Source organism: Canis lupus, chromosome 4 (assembly GCF_011100685.1).
Source record: "Canis lupus familiaris isolate Mischka breed German Shepherd chromosome 4, alternate assembly UU_Cfam_GSD_1.0, whole genome shotgun sequence".
Taxonomy (NCBI): domain Eukaryota; kingdom Metazoa; phylum Chordata; class Mammalia; order Carnivora; family Canidae; genus Canis; species Canis lupus.
In genome coordinates, this window is record NC_049225.1 from 546,807 (window position 1) to 563,613 (window position 16,807).

Sequence of the window (16,807 nt, forward strand, 5' to 3'; positions counted from 1 at the left end):
GACAGGCAGAGGCCGGGAGGGCCCAGGACAGCGAGGACGCTCCTGCCCAGAGCTGAGCAGATCAGCGGCCCCGCCCAGAGCCTCCAGGCCCTGCAGACGGAGAGCTCTGGAGCTACTGCGGGAGCTGACTCCAGGGCTGCAGAGCTGGCCCCGCCACTGGGGTTGTTCCTCCTGGGGGCCTCACGGGTAAACAACCCCCACTGAGCCCTGCACCAGGCAGGGGCACAGCGGCTCCCCCAAGTGCTCACACCTGAAAATCAGCACAGCAGGCCCCTCCCCCAGAAGACCAGCTGGACTGATTGACAACTTCCAGAGGAAGCCAAGGGACTTAAAGTACACAGAATCAGAAGATACTCCCCCGTGGTGCCTTTTTTTTTTTTTTTTTGTCTTCTGTTTTGTTTTGTTTTGCTTTTGATTTGTTTCCTTCCCCCATCCCCCTTTTTTTCTCCTTTCTTTTTCTTTCTCTTCTTCCCTTTTTTTCTTTTTCGTTTTTTTTCTTCCTTTTTCTTCTCTTTCTCTTTTCTTTCCTTCTTTCTCTCCTTTTTTCCTCCTTTTCCCAATACAACTTGCTTTGGCCACTCTGCACTGAGCAAAATGACTAGAAGGAAAACCTCACCTCAAAGAAGAAAGAATCAGAAAACAGTCCTCTCTCCCACAGAATTACAAAATCTGGATTATAATTCAATGTCAGAAAGCCAATTCAGAAGCACTATTATACAGCTACTGGTGGCTCTAGAAAAAAGCATAAAGGACTCAAGAGACTTCATGACTGCAGAATTTAGAGCTAATCAGGCAGAAATTAAAAATCAATTGACTGAGATGCAATCCAAACTAGAAGTCCTAACGACGAGGGTTAACGAGGTGGAAGAACGAGTGAGTGACATAGAAGACAAGTTGATAGCAAAGAGGGAAACTGAGGAAAAAAGAGACAAACATTAAAAGACCATGAAGATAGATTAAGGGAAATAAACGACAGCCTGAGGAAGAAAAACCTACCTTTAATTGGTGTTCCCGAGGGTGCCGAAAGGGACAGAGGGCCAGAATATGTATTTGAACAAATTCTAGCTGAAAACTTTCCTAATCTGGGAAGGGAAACAGGCATTCAGATCCAGGAAATAGAGAGATCCCCCGTAAAATCAATAAAAACCGTTCAACACCTCGACATTTAATAGTGAGCTTGCAAATTCCAAAGATAAGGAGAAGATCCTTAAAGCAGCAAGAGACAAGAAATCCCTGACCTTTATGGGGAGGAGTATTAGGGTAACAGCAGACCTCTCCACAGAGACCTGGCAGGCCAGAAAGGGCTGGCAGGATATATTCAGGGTCCTAAATGAGAAGAACATGCAAACCAAGAATACTTTATCCAGCAAGGCTCTCATTCAAAATGGAAGGAGAGATAAAGAGCTTCCAAGACAGGCAGCAACTAAAAGAATATGTGACCTCCAAACCAGCTCTGCAAGAAATTTTAAGGGGGACTCTTAAAATTCCCCTTTAAGAAGAAGTTCGGTGGAACATTCCACAAAACAGGGACTGAATAGATATCATGATGACACTAAACTCATATCTCTCAATAGTAACTCTGAATGTGAACGGGCTTAATGACCCCATCAAAAGGCGCAGGGTTTCAGACTGGATAAAAAAGCAGGACCCATCTATTTGCTGTCTACAAGAGACTCATTTTAGACAGAAGGACACCTACAGCCTGAAAATAAAAGGTTGGAGAACCATTTACCATTCGAATGGTCCTTAGAGAAAGCAGGGGTAGCCATCCTTATATCAGATAAACTAAAATTTACCCCAAAGACTGTAGTGAGAGATGAAGAGGGACACTATATCATACTTAAAGGATCTATTCAACAAGAGGACTTAACAATCCTCAATATATATGCCCCGAATGTGGGCGCTGCCAAATATATCAATCAATTATTAACCAAAGTGAAGAAAATACTTAGATAATAATACACTATACTTGGTGACTTCAATCTAGCTCTTTCTATACTCATATGGTCTTCTAAGCACAACATCTCCAAAGAAACAAGAGCTTTAAATGATACACTGGACCAGATGGATTTCACAGATATCTACAGAACTTTACATCCAAACTCAACTGAATACACATTCTTCTCAAGTGCACATGGAACTTTCTCCAGAATAGACCACATATTGGGTCACAAATCGGGTCTTAACCGATACCAAAAGATTGGGATTGTCCCCTGCATACTCTCAGACCATAATGCCTTGAAATTAGAACTAAATCACAACAAGAAGTTTGGAAGGACCTCAAACACGTGGAGGTTAAGGACCATCTGCTAAAGATGAAAGGGTCAACCAGGAAATTAAGGAGGAATTAAAAAGATTCATGGAAACTAATGAGAATGAAGATACAACCGTTCAAAATCTTTGGGATGCAGCAAAAGCAGTCCTAAGGGGGAAATACATCGCAATACAAGCATCCATTCAAAAACTGGAAAGAACTCAAATACAAAAGCTAACCTTACACATAAAAGAGCTACAGAAAAAACAGCAAATAGATCCTACACCCAAGAGAAGAAGGGAGTTAATAAAGATTCGAGCAGAACTCAACGAAATCGAGACCAGAAGAACTGTGGAACAGATCAACAGAACCAGGAGTTGGTTCTTTGAAAGAATTAATAAGATAGATAAACCATTAGCCAGCCTTATTAAAAAGAAGAGAGAGAAGACTCAAATTAATAAAATCATGAATGAGAAAGGAAAGATCACTACCAACACCAAGGAAATACAAACGATTTCCCCCCCCCCAAACGATTTTAAAAACATATTATGAACAGCTATACGCCAATAAATTAGGCAATCTAGAAGAAATGGACGCATTCCTGGAAAGCCACAAACTACCAAAACTGGAACAGGAAGAAATAGAAAACCTTAACAGGCCAATAACCAGGGAGGAAATTGAAGCAGTCATCAAAAACCTCCCAAGACACAAGAGTCCAGGGCCAGATGGCTTCCCAGGGGAATTTTATCAAACGTTTAAAGAAGAAACCATACCTATTCTCCTAAAGCTGTTTGGAAAGATAGAAAGAGATGGGGTACTTCCAAATTCGTTCTATGAGGCCAGCATCACCTTAATTCCAAAACCAGACAAAGACCCCACCAAAAAGGAGAATTACAGACCAATATCCCCGATGAACATGGATGCAAAAATTCTCAACAAGATACTAGCCAATAGGATCCAACAATACATTAAGAAAATTATTCACCATGACCAAGTAGGATTTATCCCCGGGACACAAGGCTGGTTCAACACCCGTAAAACAATCAATGTGATTCATCATATCAGCAAGAGAAAATCAAGAACCATATGATCCTCTCATTAGATGCAGAGAAAGCATTTGACAAAATACAGCATCCATTCCTGATCAAAACTCTTCAGAGTGTAGGGATAGAGGGAACATTCCTCGACATCTTAAAAGCCATCTATGAAAAGCCCACAGCAAATATCATTCTCAATGGGGAAGCACTGGGAGCCTTTCCCCTAAGATCAGGAACAAGACAGGGATGTCCACTCTCACCACAGCTATTCAACATAGTACTGGAAGTCCTAGCCTCAGCAATCAGACAACAAAAAGACATTAAAGGCATTCAAATTGGCAAAGAAGAAGTCAACTCTCCTTCTTCGCCGATGACATATTCTCTACATAGAAAACCCAAAAAGCCTCCACGCCAAGATTGCTAGAACTCATACAGCAATTTGGTAGCGTGGCAGGTTACAAAATCAATGCCCAGAAGTCAGTGGCATTTCTATACACTAACAATGAGACGGAAGAAAAGAGAAATTAAGGAGTCAATCCCATTTACAAATTGCACCCAAAAGCATAAGATACCTAGGAATAAACCTAACCAAAGAGGTAAAGGATCTATACCCTAAAACTATAGAAGACTTCTGAAAGAAATTGGGGAAGACACAAAGAGTTTGGAAAAATACTCCATGCTCATCAATTGGCAGAATTAATATTGTGAAAATGTCAATGTTACCCAGGGCAATTTACACGTTTAATGCAATCCCTATCAAAATACCATGGACTTTCTTCAGAGAAGTTAGAACAAATTATTTTTAAGTTTGTGTGGCATCAGAAAAGACCCCCAATAGCCAGGGGAATTTTAAAAAAGAAAACCAAGCTCGGGGCATCACAATGCCAGATTTCAGGTTGTACTACAAACTGTGGTCATCAAGACAGTGTGGTACTGGCACAAAAACAGGACACATAGATCAATGGAACAGAATAGAGAACCCAGAAGTGGACCCTGAACTTTATGGTTGATAAAGGAGAGGAAAAACTATCCATTGGAAGAAAGACAGTCTCTTCAATAAATGGTGCTGGGAAAATTGGACATCCACATGCAGAAGAATGAAACTAGACCACTCTCTTTCACCAGACACAAGATAACTCAAAATGGATGAAAAATTCTAAATGTGAGACAAGAGTCCATCAAAATCCTAGAGGAGAACACAGGCCACACCCTTTTTGAACTCAGCCACAGTAGCTTCTTGCAAGATACATCCATTGAAGCCAAAGAAACAAAAGCACAAAATGAACTATTGGGACTTCATCAAGAATAAGAAGCTTTTGCACAGCAAAGGATGCAGTCAACAAAACTAAAAGACAACCTACAGAGTCTTCTTTTCTTGTAACTGAGAGTCATACTATCATTTTATTTTCTGTCTTCCTTTCTTACTAATGTTAGATCATTATTAGATTTTTGTAAACTTTAAAAAATTCCTTTTTATATTCTTACTTTGCACTGATACTACCCAAAACACTTTGACATACTGTTTTACTCTTGATTGTTCTAATTCCTAAATGCAATTAGACTTTGCCCCCAACAGCATCTAATTTATCATGTTAGTATCTGGAAATCTATTTTACTCAATATGTAATATAGTAAATTGATGTGTTGTCTCATTAACAACTCACTTTTTATCTTTTATTTTATTTTTTTATTTTATAATTTATTTTTTATTGGTGTTCAATTTACTAACATACAGAATAACACCCAGTGCTCATCCGACAAGTGCCCCCCTCAGTGCCATCACCCATTTTTTATCTTTTTAAAATATTTTTATTTACTTAGAGCAAGTGCACATGTGTGTGAGGAGGATCAGAGGAAGAGAGAGAATCTCAGGCAGATTCCATGATGGGCATTAAACCTCAATCTCACAACTCTGAGATCACAACCTGAGCTGAAACCAAGAGTCAAACATTTAACCAAGCTACCCAGGTGCCTCACTGACCCTTAATATGACTACATCTCATTTCTGTGGCACAGAACTGGTGCAAACGTCCTATTAAATCCTTCTTCCTAAGTATTACCCACAGATATGCTTTCTGCCATATAAGTCCACATTTAATTTCTAACATATTTGGCGATTCTTGAGAATTAATACATGAAAAGTACATGGAACAGTGCTCGGCTCATACTGGTTACTTTCTCCCGTTAACTTTTCCTGTTGTTAGTATCATTATCATTTTAAAAATTATTTATTCATGACAGAGAGAGAGAGAGAGAGAGAGAGGCAGAGGATGAAGATGAACAAAGCCATCAGTTGTTTTTAGTTGTGGCATATTCAAGCTTCTTTTGTCAGATATTCTACCACCAGATGCTAATTTTTCCCCATTTTAAACTTGCTTTGACATAGTATTAAGAATTTATTTTCTTTTATTCCCACATTGCTACCTTTCTTGTTTTTATTTAGATTTATGACCACAGAAGCCTGGACCTAAAATATTCAATTGATATATTTATTTACCCTAAGAATTCTCAGCTATCCTTCATGTTACCTTTATGCTCAGAAAAATGTAACGATGACTGTTTAAGAACCTATCCAAAGCCCATTGTCTCCAAGCACAATTAGAGCAAACACTGCAGTTATAATCCAGGCAGGAGCAGTCATCTTCCAAAATAAATAAGAGAATACTCATAGTAAGAAAATACTCTGAATGTAATGAATGTTTGAAAATCTGTTGTAAATAAGAAAACTAAAGTGACTACTACTAAAAGTAGAAGAAACCTTACTAATGCATATAGGGAAGGTGAGGAATTATTTTATTATGAAGTAGATCTTATTAAACAAAAAAACTTCACTGAGGGAGACACTTGATGGGATGAGCGCTGGGTGCTATACTATATGTTGGCAAATTGAACTTCAATAAAAAATACACGTATATTAAAAACAAAAAACAAAGAACTTACGTAGGAGACAATACTGTCAGTCAAACAGATGTATGAAAATATTCTTCCAGAATTTGGCCATAAATAACAATCAGACCACACTTCGGAAAAAGTGTCAACGCTTGTATTTTTTGAGACCTTCATATACAAGTTGTACTCAATGAGTGTCAGGGAAATAATAGGGAGATACCCAAAGCAGCAAAAGTGGTTGAGGCTTTATCAAGAAATGCCATTTTGTTGAGCAAGAAAATTGATGTCGGAAGAAGTCGTAAAGGATGTTTTGAATTGTGCAGGCTTTAACAAAATTCAGGCTTTATTATATCTGAAGGTTGTAAATTGAAGGATGGGTGTCTTTACAAAAATATAAACAGAAATTCTTTAAATATATGATTATTAACGTTATGTTTTTTCTCTGATCTCAAATTTTTAAATAGAAGTAAAGCTGAAAATAGACATTTATTAAAAACATTAGCTGTGTTATGTGAAGCTTTTTGAAAAGAATAAATTGAATAATATTAGTCTTTGATTTCACTTTTGGAAAAAACATCTGTCCACCCCAATGGCCCTCCCTATCATGAGCCATCATAGTTTTTTTATTATTTGCCCCTAAACTATGCTATTACTTTGCAAATAATGCTAGATGGTCTGGTTCATCCTGGAATCTACTCTTAGGGTTTTTCTCCATGGTTAGAGAACCATTATATTATTTTTTACCAGAATATATAATGCCACCACCCAGGGACAGTCTGGAGGATGTATCGGCTTCCTCTTCTTAGTTTAGGAAGCAGAAATAACATTGACTGTTAATGAAAATAGAGTACTACACTGCCTCTAGAGTACTCTAGGGCATTTGACCTTTATGCCTCAATTCAAATTTACAGGAAGCTCAACATAGTTTTACATTCTTGAATTCAAGCCTCTTGATCCAATGATAGCCCACCTTTCCAGGGGAGACAAACTTTGTGTTGTTTTAGTGAAATATTTCATATGTGTGTTCCAGTTATGAGGAATATCATAACCAGTGGTGTGCCTGCCTGTAGTTTGAAAGTAATGTATTATGAAAATAATTGAAGTATCTGCATTCCATCCTCAAATCTGTTCCATATCCTATAACTTTTACCACCTTCAGTGCTTTTCTTTTTTTTTTTTTTTTTTTTTTTTTTTTTTCTTCAGTGCTTTTCTAATTAGGTTAATATTGATCTCACATCTTATTACTTTATAGTAATATTTTACATATATTTCTTTGTGATGTAATAACATTGTTTTGCTAGTATATCTGTGGGAACACACATTTTGCAACTGCTTTTGTCTTCAAATACATGGTTTTGATATTTATACATATTGATATATTCAGCTTTAGCTGATTGATTTTAATAAAACATCATATATGACTGTAACAACAATATTGTCTATTTTTCTGGGTATGATTTTCAAAACATAAGAGCTTTATTAAGATAATATTTCCTAATTTTTTTAACCAACTCTGGGCAATAATTTAAATACGGTTAAATATACCCTATTTAAGTAGGCAACTTTAGTAACAGTATACTCGTATATATGACTCCTACAGTTAAGAGAGACATCACACCCAGGTTTCTCAGTCACCTTCCTCCTAGCCCCTGGCAACCAGTGATCTGCTTTTTGTAACTAGGTTAGACTTCTGTTTTGTTTTGTTTTGTTTTAATATCATTGCACATAAATGGAGATACACAAGATGTCTTCTTCCTTGTCGTCTTTTTCATTCAGCATGATTTTGAGATGTGTCCATATTTTAGCATGTATCAGTAACACCTTAATTTTAAGTCATATTTGATTGTATGCATATACTACAGTTTGTTTATCCTTTCTCTTTCCAGTTTTTGATTGTTATGAACATAGCTGCAGTAAACTTCCTGTGGATTTTAATATGTGTGTTTTTATTTCTCTTGAGTAAATACTTAGGAGTAAAATTTCTGAGTTTGTAGGGTTAGTATATGTCATGTTAGACTTCCTGAAGTGCTTTATTCCATTTTACAATTTCTCTCATCAGTGTGGAAGACTTATAGTTATTTCACATTTTTTTCAATACTTGATATTACTTTTTAATATAGCCATTTTAATGTGCATAGTGGCATTTCCAAGTGGTTTTCATTTGCATTTCTCTTATTAAATAATGATGTTATGCATCTTTCACTTATTGGCCATTTGTATATCTTATTTTGTGAGCATATGTTTAAAATCGTTTGCTTGCTTCTAGGTCTGTCTGATTTTTTAGTTTTAAGGTTTTTTAATTGAATATTTCCCCCCAATTTGTACATTCCCCCCCACCCACACCCCAATTTGTGGCTTTTTTAGAATTTTTCATTTTGATAAAGTCCAACTTATCAGTTTTAATCTTTTTCTAAGAAATCTTTACAGACCCAATGGTATGAAAGATTTTCCCCCTTGATTTCTAAACACTTTAGCTCTATGTTTATGTATATGATCTATTTGGAATACATTTTTGTATACAGTGTGTGTTAAGGGTCAAAGTTTATATATTACTCCATTTGAACATTTAATTTTTTTAGCACCGTTTTTTGAAAAGACTATCTTTTCTCCATTGAATTACTTAGTACCCATTAAAATATCCACTGATTATTTGTATTTGTTTATGGGGGGTGGTTTCTGCCTATGGACCCTTTATTCTGTCTTACTGACCTGTTTATCTTCTCTACATTGTCTGTATTCCTATATCTTTGTTTATAAGTCTTTAAATGAAATTGTAAGTCTTAAATGAAATTATAAGTCTTTAAGTGAAATTCTCCAACTTTGTTCTCTTGTTTAGAATTGTTTTGACTCTTCCAAGCCTTTTGCATTTCTACATACATTTTAGAATGAAACTTGTCATTTCCTTAAAAAAAAAAAAAAGCTGCCTTAATATTTCTTTAGGATTTTATTGATTCTGTTTGGGGAAAGTTGACATCTTAATAATACTGACTTTTCTGATCCATGAATATCCATCTCACCATTTAATTAGGTCTTTAATTTCTCTCGGCAGTGTTTTGTATTGCCCGAGTACAGATATTGTAGGTGGTTGATAGATTTATCCTTAAGTCTGTCTTGATTGAATGCTATTATAGTAGTATTGTTTATATAATTTCACTTGCAGTTGTTTTTTGTTAATCTGTAGCAATACAGTTGATCCTTGTGTATTGACCTTGTTTCCTGTAACCTTGATAAAGAAAACATCATTTTGGTAGCTTTTTTGATTCCATAAGATTTTCTAATTGTATGTGATCGTGTCCCCTGTACTTGCCTTTTTTCTTTCCTATCTTTATGCTATTTTACAACCTTTTTTTTTCCTTTACTACTGCATTCTCACTACAATGCAGAAGAAGAACTGGTGGCAAAAGACATCCTTGCCTTACTTTCAGTCTTGGGGGACAACTCTGAGTCATTCACCGTATGTTTCATGTCAGCTGTGGATTTTTCAGGTCCATAATGTTGTTTCTCATCTGAATTTGCTGAGAGTTTTAACCATGAAAAATGTTGATTTTTGTCCTTATTTTCTTTTAAGCATAAAATCTAATAATCATATGATTCCTTTTTTAAATTTTCCTAATATGATTAATTATCTTTATATATTTTTAAATGTTTAAACAACCTCGTATTTCTGAATAAAAATCTACTTGGTTGTGGTCCATCATTTATATATTGCTGAGTTTGATTTGCAGATACTGGTGTTAAAGACAGTTGTGTCAATATTCCATAATGAATAGTGTCTGTATGGTATGTACCAATTGCCCCTCTTTCATTTATATTGATAATTTGCTTTCTTTTTTTTTTCATCAGTTTAGAGGAAATTTATAGTTGTACTGATTATGTTCTTCAAAAGAAGGAGCTTTTGGTTTCATTGAATTTTCTCTATTTGTCTTTTTTTCATTTGACTTCTGTTCTCTACTATTTTTCTCTTCCCATTCATTATAGATTTAGTTCTTTTTTTAACTCACTAAATGAAAGGTGGATTTTCTTTTTTTTACCATTTTCATTTTAATTATAAGCTTTTAAAAGTTCTGAGTTTCACTTTAGCATCTGAAATTTTGGAAAGCTATGTGTTCATTTCATTTAGTTCAAAATATTTTCTAATTTACTTTGAGGTTTCTCCACCCACCCCTGCCACGGGTATTTAGAAAAGCCTTGTGTAAAAAAAAAAAAAAAAAAAAAAAAAAAAAAAAAAAAAAGAAAAGCCTTGTGTGATTTCTAAATATTTGGGAGTTTTTTCCAGGTTTTTTTTCTATTCATTTCTAACTTGTTTATGTTCAGAGAATATAATCTTTATGCTTTTACTTAAGTTTTTCTAGGTGAATGTTCCATGTGAATGTGAAGATTATGTATATTGCTATTACTGGGTGAGATGTTATGTCAGTTGGTTGATAATGTTTTCCCACATTGTATGTATGCTCATGTTGAATTTCCCTTTCAGTTCTGTCAATTCCTGAGAAAGGTATGTTATTTTTAGCTGTAAATTGTGACTTTGTGTTTTTCTGTTGTTGGTTTGTCATGTAACTTGAAGCTCTTATTTTAGGTACAGTTACATTAAGTTTGTATGACTTTTTTCTTTCTATGAAATTTCCCTATTTATTCCTGGAAAAATTCCTTTTTGCTGAAATCTACTTTTTTGATATTAATATAACTACTTCAGCTTTTTATGATTAGTGTTTGCATAGTTATCTAATTTCATCTTTCTTTAGTCTATATTTGTCTTTTTATTTAAAGTGAATTTTCTTATATGATAGACTTTTGTTTTCTCTTCCTGTCTGATAATCCCTGCCTTTCTTTTTAAATGCTTTTATTTGGCATAAGTTCTTATTTGAACATCTACCATCTTGCTATGTTTTTAAATTGAATTTTTATGAGATGACAGTAGATTCACATGCAGTTTTAAGAAACCGTATATACAAGTCCTGTGAACATTACCCAGTTTTCACTAATGGGTAAAAAATATCATGTATATCACAACCAGGATATTGATATTGATACAATTCAGGCCTTACACAGATTTCTCCAATTTTCTTCTTCTCATTTGTTTGGATATATATATTTAGGACAATACAACTTTATCACTTATGTGTATCTGCCACCATAGTAAAAATACAGTATAGTTCCATCATCACAAGGACCTCTCATATGTTGCCCTTTTATAACCACACCCTCTTTACTCCTGTGTGCCTCCCTCACTGTCAGTTCAAACATGTTATGTAAATATATATGTATGTCACCTTTGGGATTAGCTTTTTCCCTAGACTAGTAACACCTTGAATATTCATCCAGGTTATTACTAATACCAATGGTTCATTCCTTTTTGTTGCTGAAAAGTGTTCTGTGTTTTTATATATATATAATATATATATGTGTGTGTGTGTGTGTGTGTGTGTGTAACATTTTGTTTAACTATTAATTCATTGATAGATATTTGGAGTTTTTGCAGTTTTGGGCTACTACAAAAAAGCTGCTATGAATATACCATTTTTGTCTTCCTATCAGTAATGTATAAGTCATCTAGTTTCTCTGCATCTTCATCATCATTTATCTTAGGACTCTTCTTTGTTTTAACAATTCTGATAGGGATGCCTGGGTTGTCTCAGTCAGATAAGTGTCTGTCTTTGGTTTAGGCCATGATCCTGGGGTCCTGGGATTGAGTTTCGCATCAGGCTCCCTGCTCAGCAGGGAGTCTGCTGCTTCTCCCTCTGCCCCTGCCTTCCCCCAGACTCATGCTTTCTCACATTTGCTTACTCTGTCTCTCAAATAAGTAAAATTAAAAAAATATATGAAAAAAATTGATAGGTGCATAGTGATAGCAGTCATTTTAATTTGAATTTCTCTAATGGTGTTTAAAATGTTTTCATCTGGGATCCCTGGGTGGCGCAGCGGTTTAGCGCCTGCCTTTGGCCCGGGGCGTGATCCTGGAGACCCAGGATCGAGTCCCACATCGGGCTCCCGGTGCATGGAGCCTGCTTCTCCCTCTGCCTGTGTCTCTGCCTCTCTCTCTCTCTCTCTCACTGTGTGCCTATCATAAATAAATAAAAATAAATAAAATAAAATGTTTTCATCTGTGTATTTGCTTTCTTGTGTTGCTCTTTGTTGAAACAGTTCTTTTTGTTTTTTGCCCATTTTCTTACTGGCTTGTGGTTTTACTGATGAGTTTGAGAGTACTTTGTATATTCTGGATTGTAGTTCTTTGTCAGATACAAGCATACCTTAGAGGTTCAGTTCTAGATCATGACAATAAAGCAAATATTGCAGTAACGTGAGTCAGATGAAGTTTTTGGTTTCCCAGTGTTTATGAAAATTTTGTTTACACCATACTGTAGTCTGTTAAGTGTGCGATAGGCATTATATCTAAAGAAAAAAGAGTATATACCTTAACTTAAGAATACTTTATTGCTAAAATGTGCTAACCATTGTCTGAGCTTTCAGGGAACTGTAATCTTTTTGCGGGCAGAAGGCCTGGCCTTGTTGGCTGCTGACTGATCAGGGTGTTTGTTGCTGAAGGTTAGGTGGCCATGGCAATCTCTTACAGCAATAATGCAAATTTTGCCACGTCAATTAATGCTTCCTTTCATGAACGTTTTCTCTGTAGCATGTGCTGCCATTTGATGGCATTTTACTCACAGAACTTCTTTAAAAATTGGAATCAGTCTTCTCAACCCCTGCTGCTGCTTAATCAACCAAGTTTATATGATAGTCTGGGTCCTTTCTTGTCAATTCAACCATCTTCACTGCATCTTCAGAAGTAGATTCCATTTCAGGAACTCACTTTTTTTGTTCATCCATAAGAAGCAACATCTCATCTGTTCAGGTTTTATCATAAGATTATAGTAACTCAGTCATATTTTCAGGCTCCAGGTCCACTTAAGAGTTCCATGGTATTCCCACCATATCTGCAGTTACTTCCTCCCCTGAATTCTTGAACCCCTCAAAGTCCTCCATGAGGGTTGGAATCATCTTCTTCCAAATTCCTGTTAATGTTGATATTTGACCTTTTCTCATGAATCACAAATGTTCCTGATGGCATCTGGAATAGGGAATCCTTTTCAGAAGGTTTCCAATTACTTTGCCCAGATCTATCAGAGAAATCACTATCTATGGCAGCTATAGTCTTTTTTATTTTTTTTAAAGATTTTATTTATTCATGAGGGACACAGAAAAAAGAGAGGCAGAGACATAGGCAGAGGGAGGAGAAACAGGCTCCATGAAGGGAGCCCCATGTAGGACTCAATCCTGGGACTCCAGGATCATACCTTGGGCAGAAGGCAGACACTCAACCACTGAGCCACTCAGGTGTCCTGGGTAGTTTAAAAATGTATTTTTTTTTTTTTCTTTTTTGATTGAGAGGGAGTGCAAGGCAGGGGAGGGGCAAAGGGAGAGGGAGAGAATTTTAGCTGGGTATTACTTACCAAAAATTGACTTAAAATATTCAGTAAACTACATTATAAACAGATGTGTTGTCATGCAAGCATTATTGTTCCATTTTGTAGAATACAGGCAGAGTAGATCAACATAAACTATTAAGGACCCCCCTGATTTTTGGAATGGCAAGTGAACATTGATTTCAATTTAAAGTCACCAACTGCATTAGTCCCTATGTAGTCAGCCTGTCTTAGAAGCCTTGAAGCCAGGCATTGTCCTTCTCTCTAGCTATGAAAGTCCTAGGTGGCAATCTTATTCCAATAGAAGGCTGCTTTGTCTACACTGAAAATCTGCTGGTCAGTGTAGCTACCTTCCTGAATTATCTCAGCCCAGTCTTCTGGAGAACTTGCTGCAGCTTCTCAATGAGCATCTGCTTGCCTCACCTGGCACTGTGTGTTATGAGGATGGCTTCTTTCTTTAAATGTCATGAACCAACCTCCTCAAGATTCCAACTTTTCTTTGCAGCTTCCTCACCTTTCTCAACCTTCACAGAATTGAAGAGAGTTAGGGACCTTGCTCTAGAATAGTCTTTGGCTTAAGGGTAATGTGGTGGTTGGTTTGACCTTCTATCCAAACCAGACAGACTTTCTCCATACCAGTGATTAGGCTGTTTCACTTTCTTATCATCTGTGTGTTCACTGGAGTAACACTTTTAATTTCCTACCAAAACTTTTCTTTTGCATTCCTAATTTGGCTGACACACGAGGCCTAACTTTTGGCCTGTGTTGGCTTCTGACCTGCCTTTTTCATTAAGCTGAATCATTTCTAGCTTTTGATTTAATCTGAGACATGTGCTTTTTTTCACTTATCACTTAGAGGACACTGTAGGGTATAAATTGGCCTAATTTCAATACTCTTGTTTTCAAAGAATAGTGAGATCCACGGAGAGGGAGGAGAATGATGGGGGAATGGCTGGTCGGTGGAATAGTCAGAACACACATTATTAAGGTTGTCATCCTGTATGGGCACAGTTCTGGTGCCCCGAATAATTATAATGCTAACATCAAAGATGACTGGTTACATCACCATAGCAATAATAATGATAGATAAGTTTGAAGTGTTGTGAGAGTAACCAAAAGGTGACAAAGAGACATGAAGTGAAACAGATACTTTTGGTAAAACAGTGCCAGTAGAGTTGCTGGATGCAGGATCATCACAAAACTTTAATTTGTAAAAATATGCAGTATCTGTGAGGTGCAGGAAAGCAAAGCACAGTAAGACAAGGTATGCCCTGTATTTGAAAACCTCTCAAATTTGGCAGAAAACATATACAGATTGAGGAAGGAAAGTAAACCACAGAGAATAAATTAATACATTTTAATGCATTGCCATTAATGTGGCCTTCATTGCAGAGACACGTTTTAATCAACCTTCTAAAACTAATAAAAAAAATCTTGAAGTTTGAAGAAAACCTGTGTATTAACTTTTAAGGAACAGCAATACAAATGGCAAGAGATTTCTCACCTGAGACCCTGGAGGCCAGAGTACATGGCATGAAATTGTTCAAGCGATTAAATAATTATGTACTGTGAATTCTATATTAAAAATAGCCCTTGAGAGGTAAAAGGGAGATATTTTCTCAGATAAAGGAAAACAGAATTTATTACATGGTGACCTACCTTCAAACAGTGGCTAACAGAAGTTTTTCATGAAAATGAAAACAGAGGAGTCTTGGAAATTCAGAAGAGAAAGAAGGAAATGGATAAAAATATGGGCAAGTACAAAATTATTTTATAAGTTTCTTAATTATTTCATATTGGAAGCAAAAAAAAAATACCACCACCTGATGTGGTACTCTACATATATAAAATACTAAAGATAATTATATTTTGAAATAGAGCCTGTAAAGAACATAGGTAGTAATTTTTTCTACATTTCATTCAACGTGATAAAACATCACTACTAGTGGACTAGGAGCCAACAGTAAGAAAATGGTACAAAAAATACAATGGATGTTAATTTTGCCCAGTCATCCCTCAACAGGATCGATTCTGAGGTGGTACTCAGAGTCTGCAGTGGTGTTAGACACTATTTTTTTTTCATGATTCTTTTAAAAGATTTTATTTATTCATTCAAAAGAGACACCACACACAGAGAGAGAGAGAGAGAGAGAGAGGGCAGAGACACAGGCAGAGGGAGAGAGAGAGAGAGAGAGAGAGAGAGAGAGAGGCATAGAACACCAGGCAGAGGGAGGAATGCAGGAGCCTGACATGGGACTTGATCCTGGGACTCCAGGACCACAACCTGGGCCAAGGCAGTGCGCTAAACCGCTGAGGCCAGCCCAGGGATCCCCTAGACACTGTTTTTTCTTCAAGTGGCACTTTATTAACTTCTCCACTTTCCTGTCCACTCTCTTTCATTCCCTCTGTTCTCCCGAAGTGACCTCCAAAATAATCTGTGCCTGATTCCTTGTCTCAGCTTTTTGTGCAAAACCTGAGTAGTACTGTTTGGTCCCAAAAGTGGTCCTAGAATGAGAACTCGAGTTTGAGAATCTAAAAACTAGATTGCTTATTAGTCGATGGCAATGAAGGCCACATTGCTAATGGCAAGTATGAGGATAATCATCATCACTGCCCTGGTAATAGAAGGATTCTCCTGTGTGATAGATGAGCGTGAGGTTGGATAGATTTGTATAGTAGCTATAGCACTTGAACAAGATGAGGCAGTGATAAGTTTATGAGTTGTGGAGTTACTGACTTTTTCTGCCTTACAAGCCTTTGAAGATGGGATGCCTGGGTGGCTCCGCAGTTGAGTTGTCTGCTTTTGGCTCAGGGCGCTGATCCCAGAGTCCCAGGATCAAGTCCTGCATCAGGCTCCCTGTGTGGGGTCTGCTTCTCCCTCTGCCTCAGTCCTCTGTATCTCTCTGTGGCTCTCATGAATAAATAAATAAAATCTTAAAGAAAAAAAAAAAAAGAAGGCTTGAAGATACAGGTTTCAAGTTAGCTGTCAACACAGGGCACACAGTGAAGGATAGTAGACCTCCATAAAAGCATTCAGAAGATTCTTATGTCCTGAGAAGTGAGGCCTGTGGTCCTAAGTCATGCTCAAGGTTTAATAGCTTCAGGATGGTAAGGGATTGCAATGGTGCAGGTGTTAAAGACTTGTGTGAAATTCAGGCTAGTGGAAGAACCCATTCCTCTCTAATAGAGAGGAGTACCCTACCACT

The 16,807-nt window shown here is 36.7% G+C and overlaps 1 protein-coding gene across 1 annotated transcript in view; it reads left to right on the top strand.

Annotated features, from left to right (window-relative positions):
* Window positions 1-15,345, top strand: part of LOC119876184 (zinc finger protein 37A-like) — a 66,916-nt gene extending 51,571 nt beyond the window's left edge. Inside the window, exon 5 of the mRNA XM_038533784.1 lies at window positions 15,225-15,345. Coding sequence (XP_038389712.1) covers window positions 15,225-15,277 — 53 coding nt within the window. The 3' untranslated portion in view covers window positions 15,278-15,345. The remainder of the gene's footprint in view (window positions 1-15,224) is intronic.
* The last annotated feature ends 1,462 nt before the right edge of the window (window positions 15,346-16,807 follow it).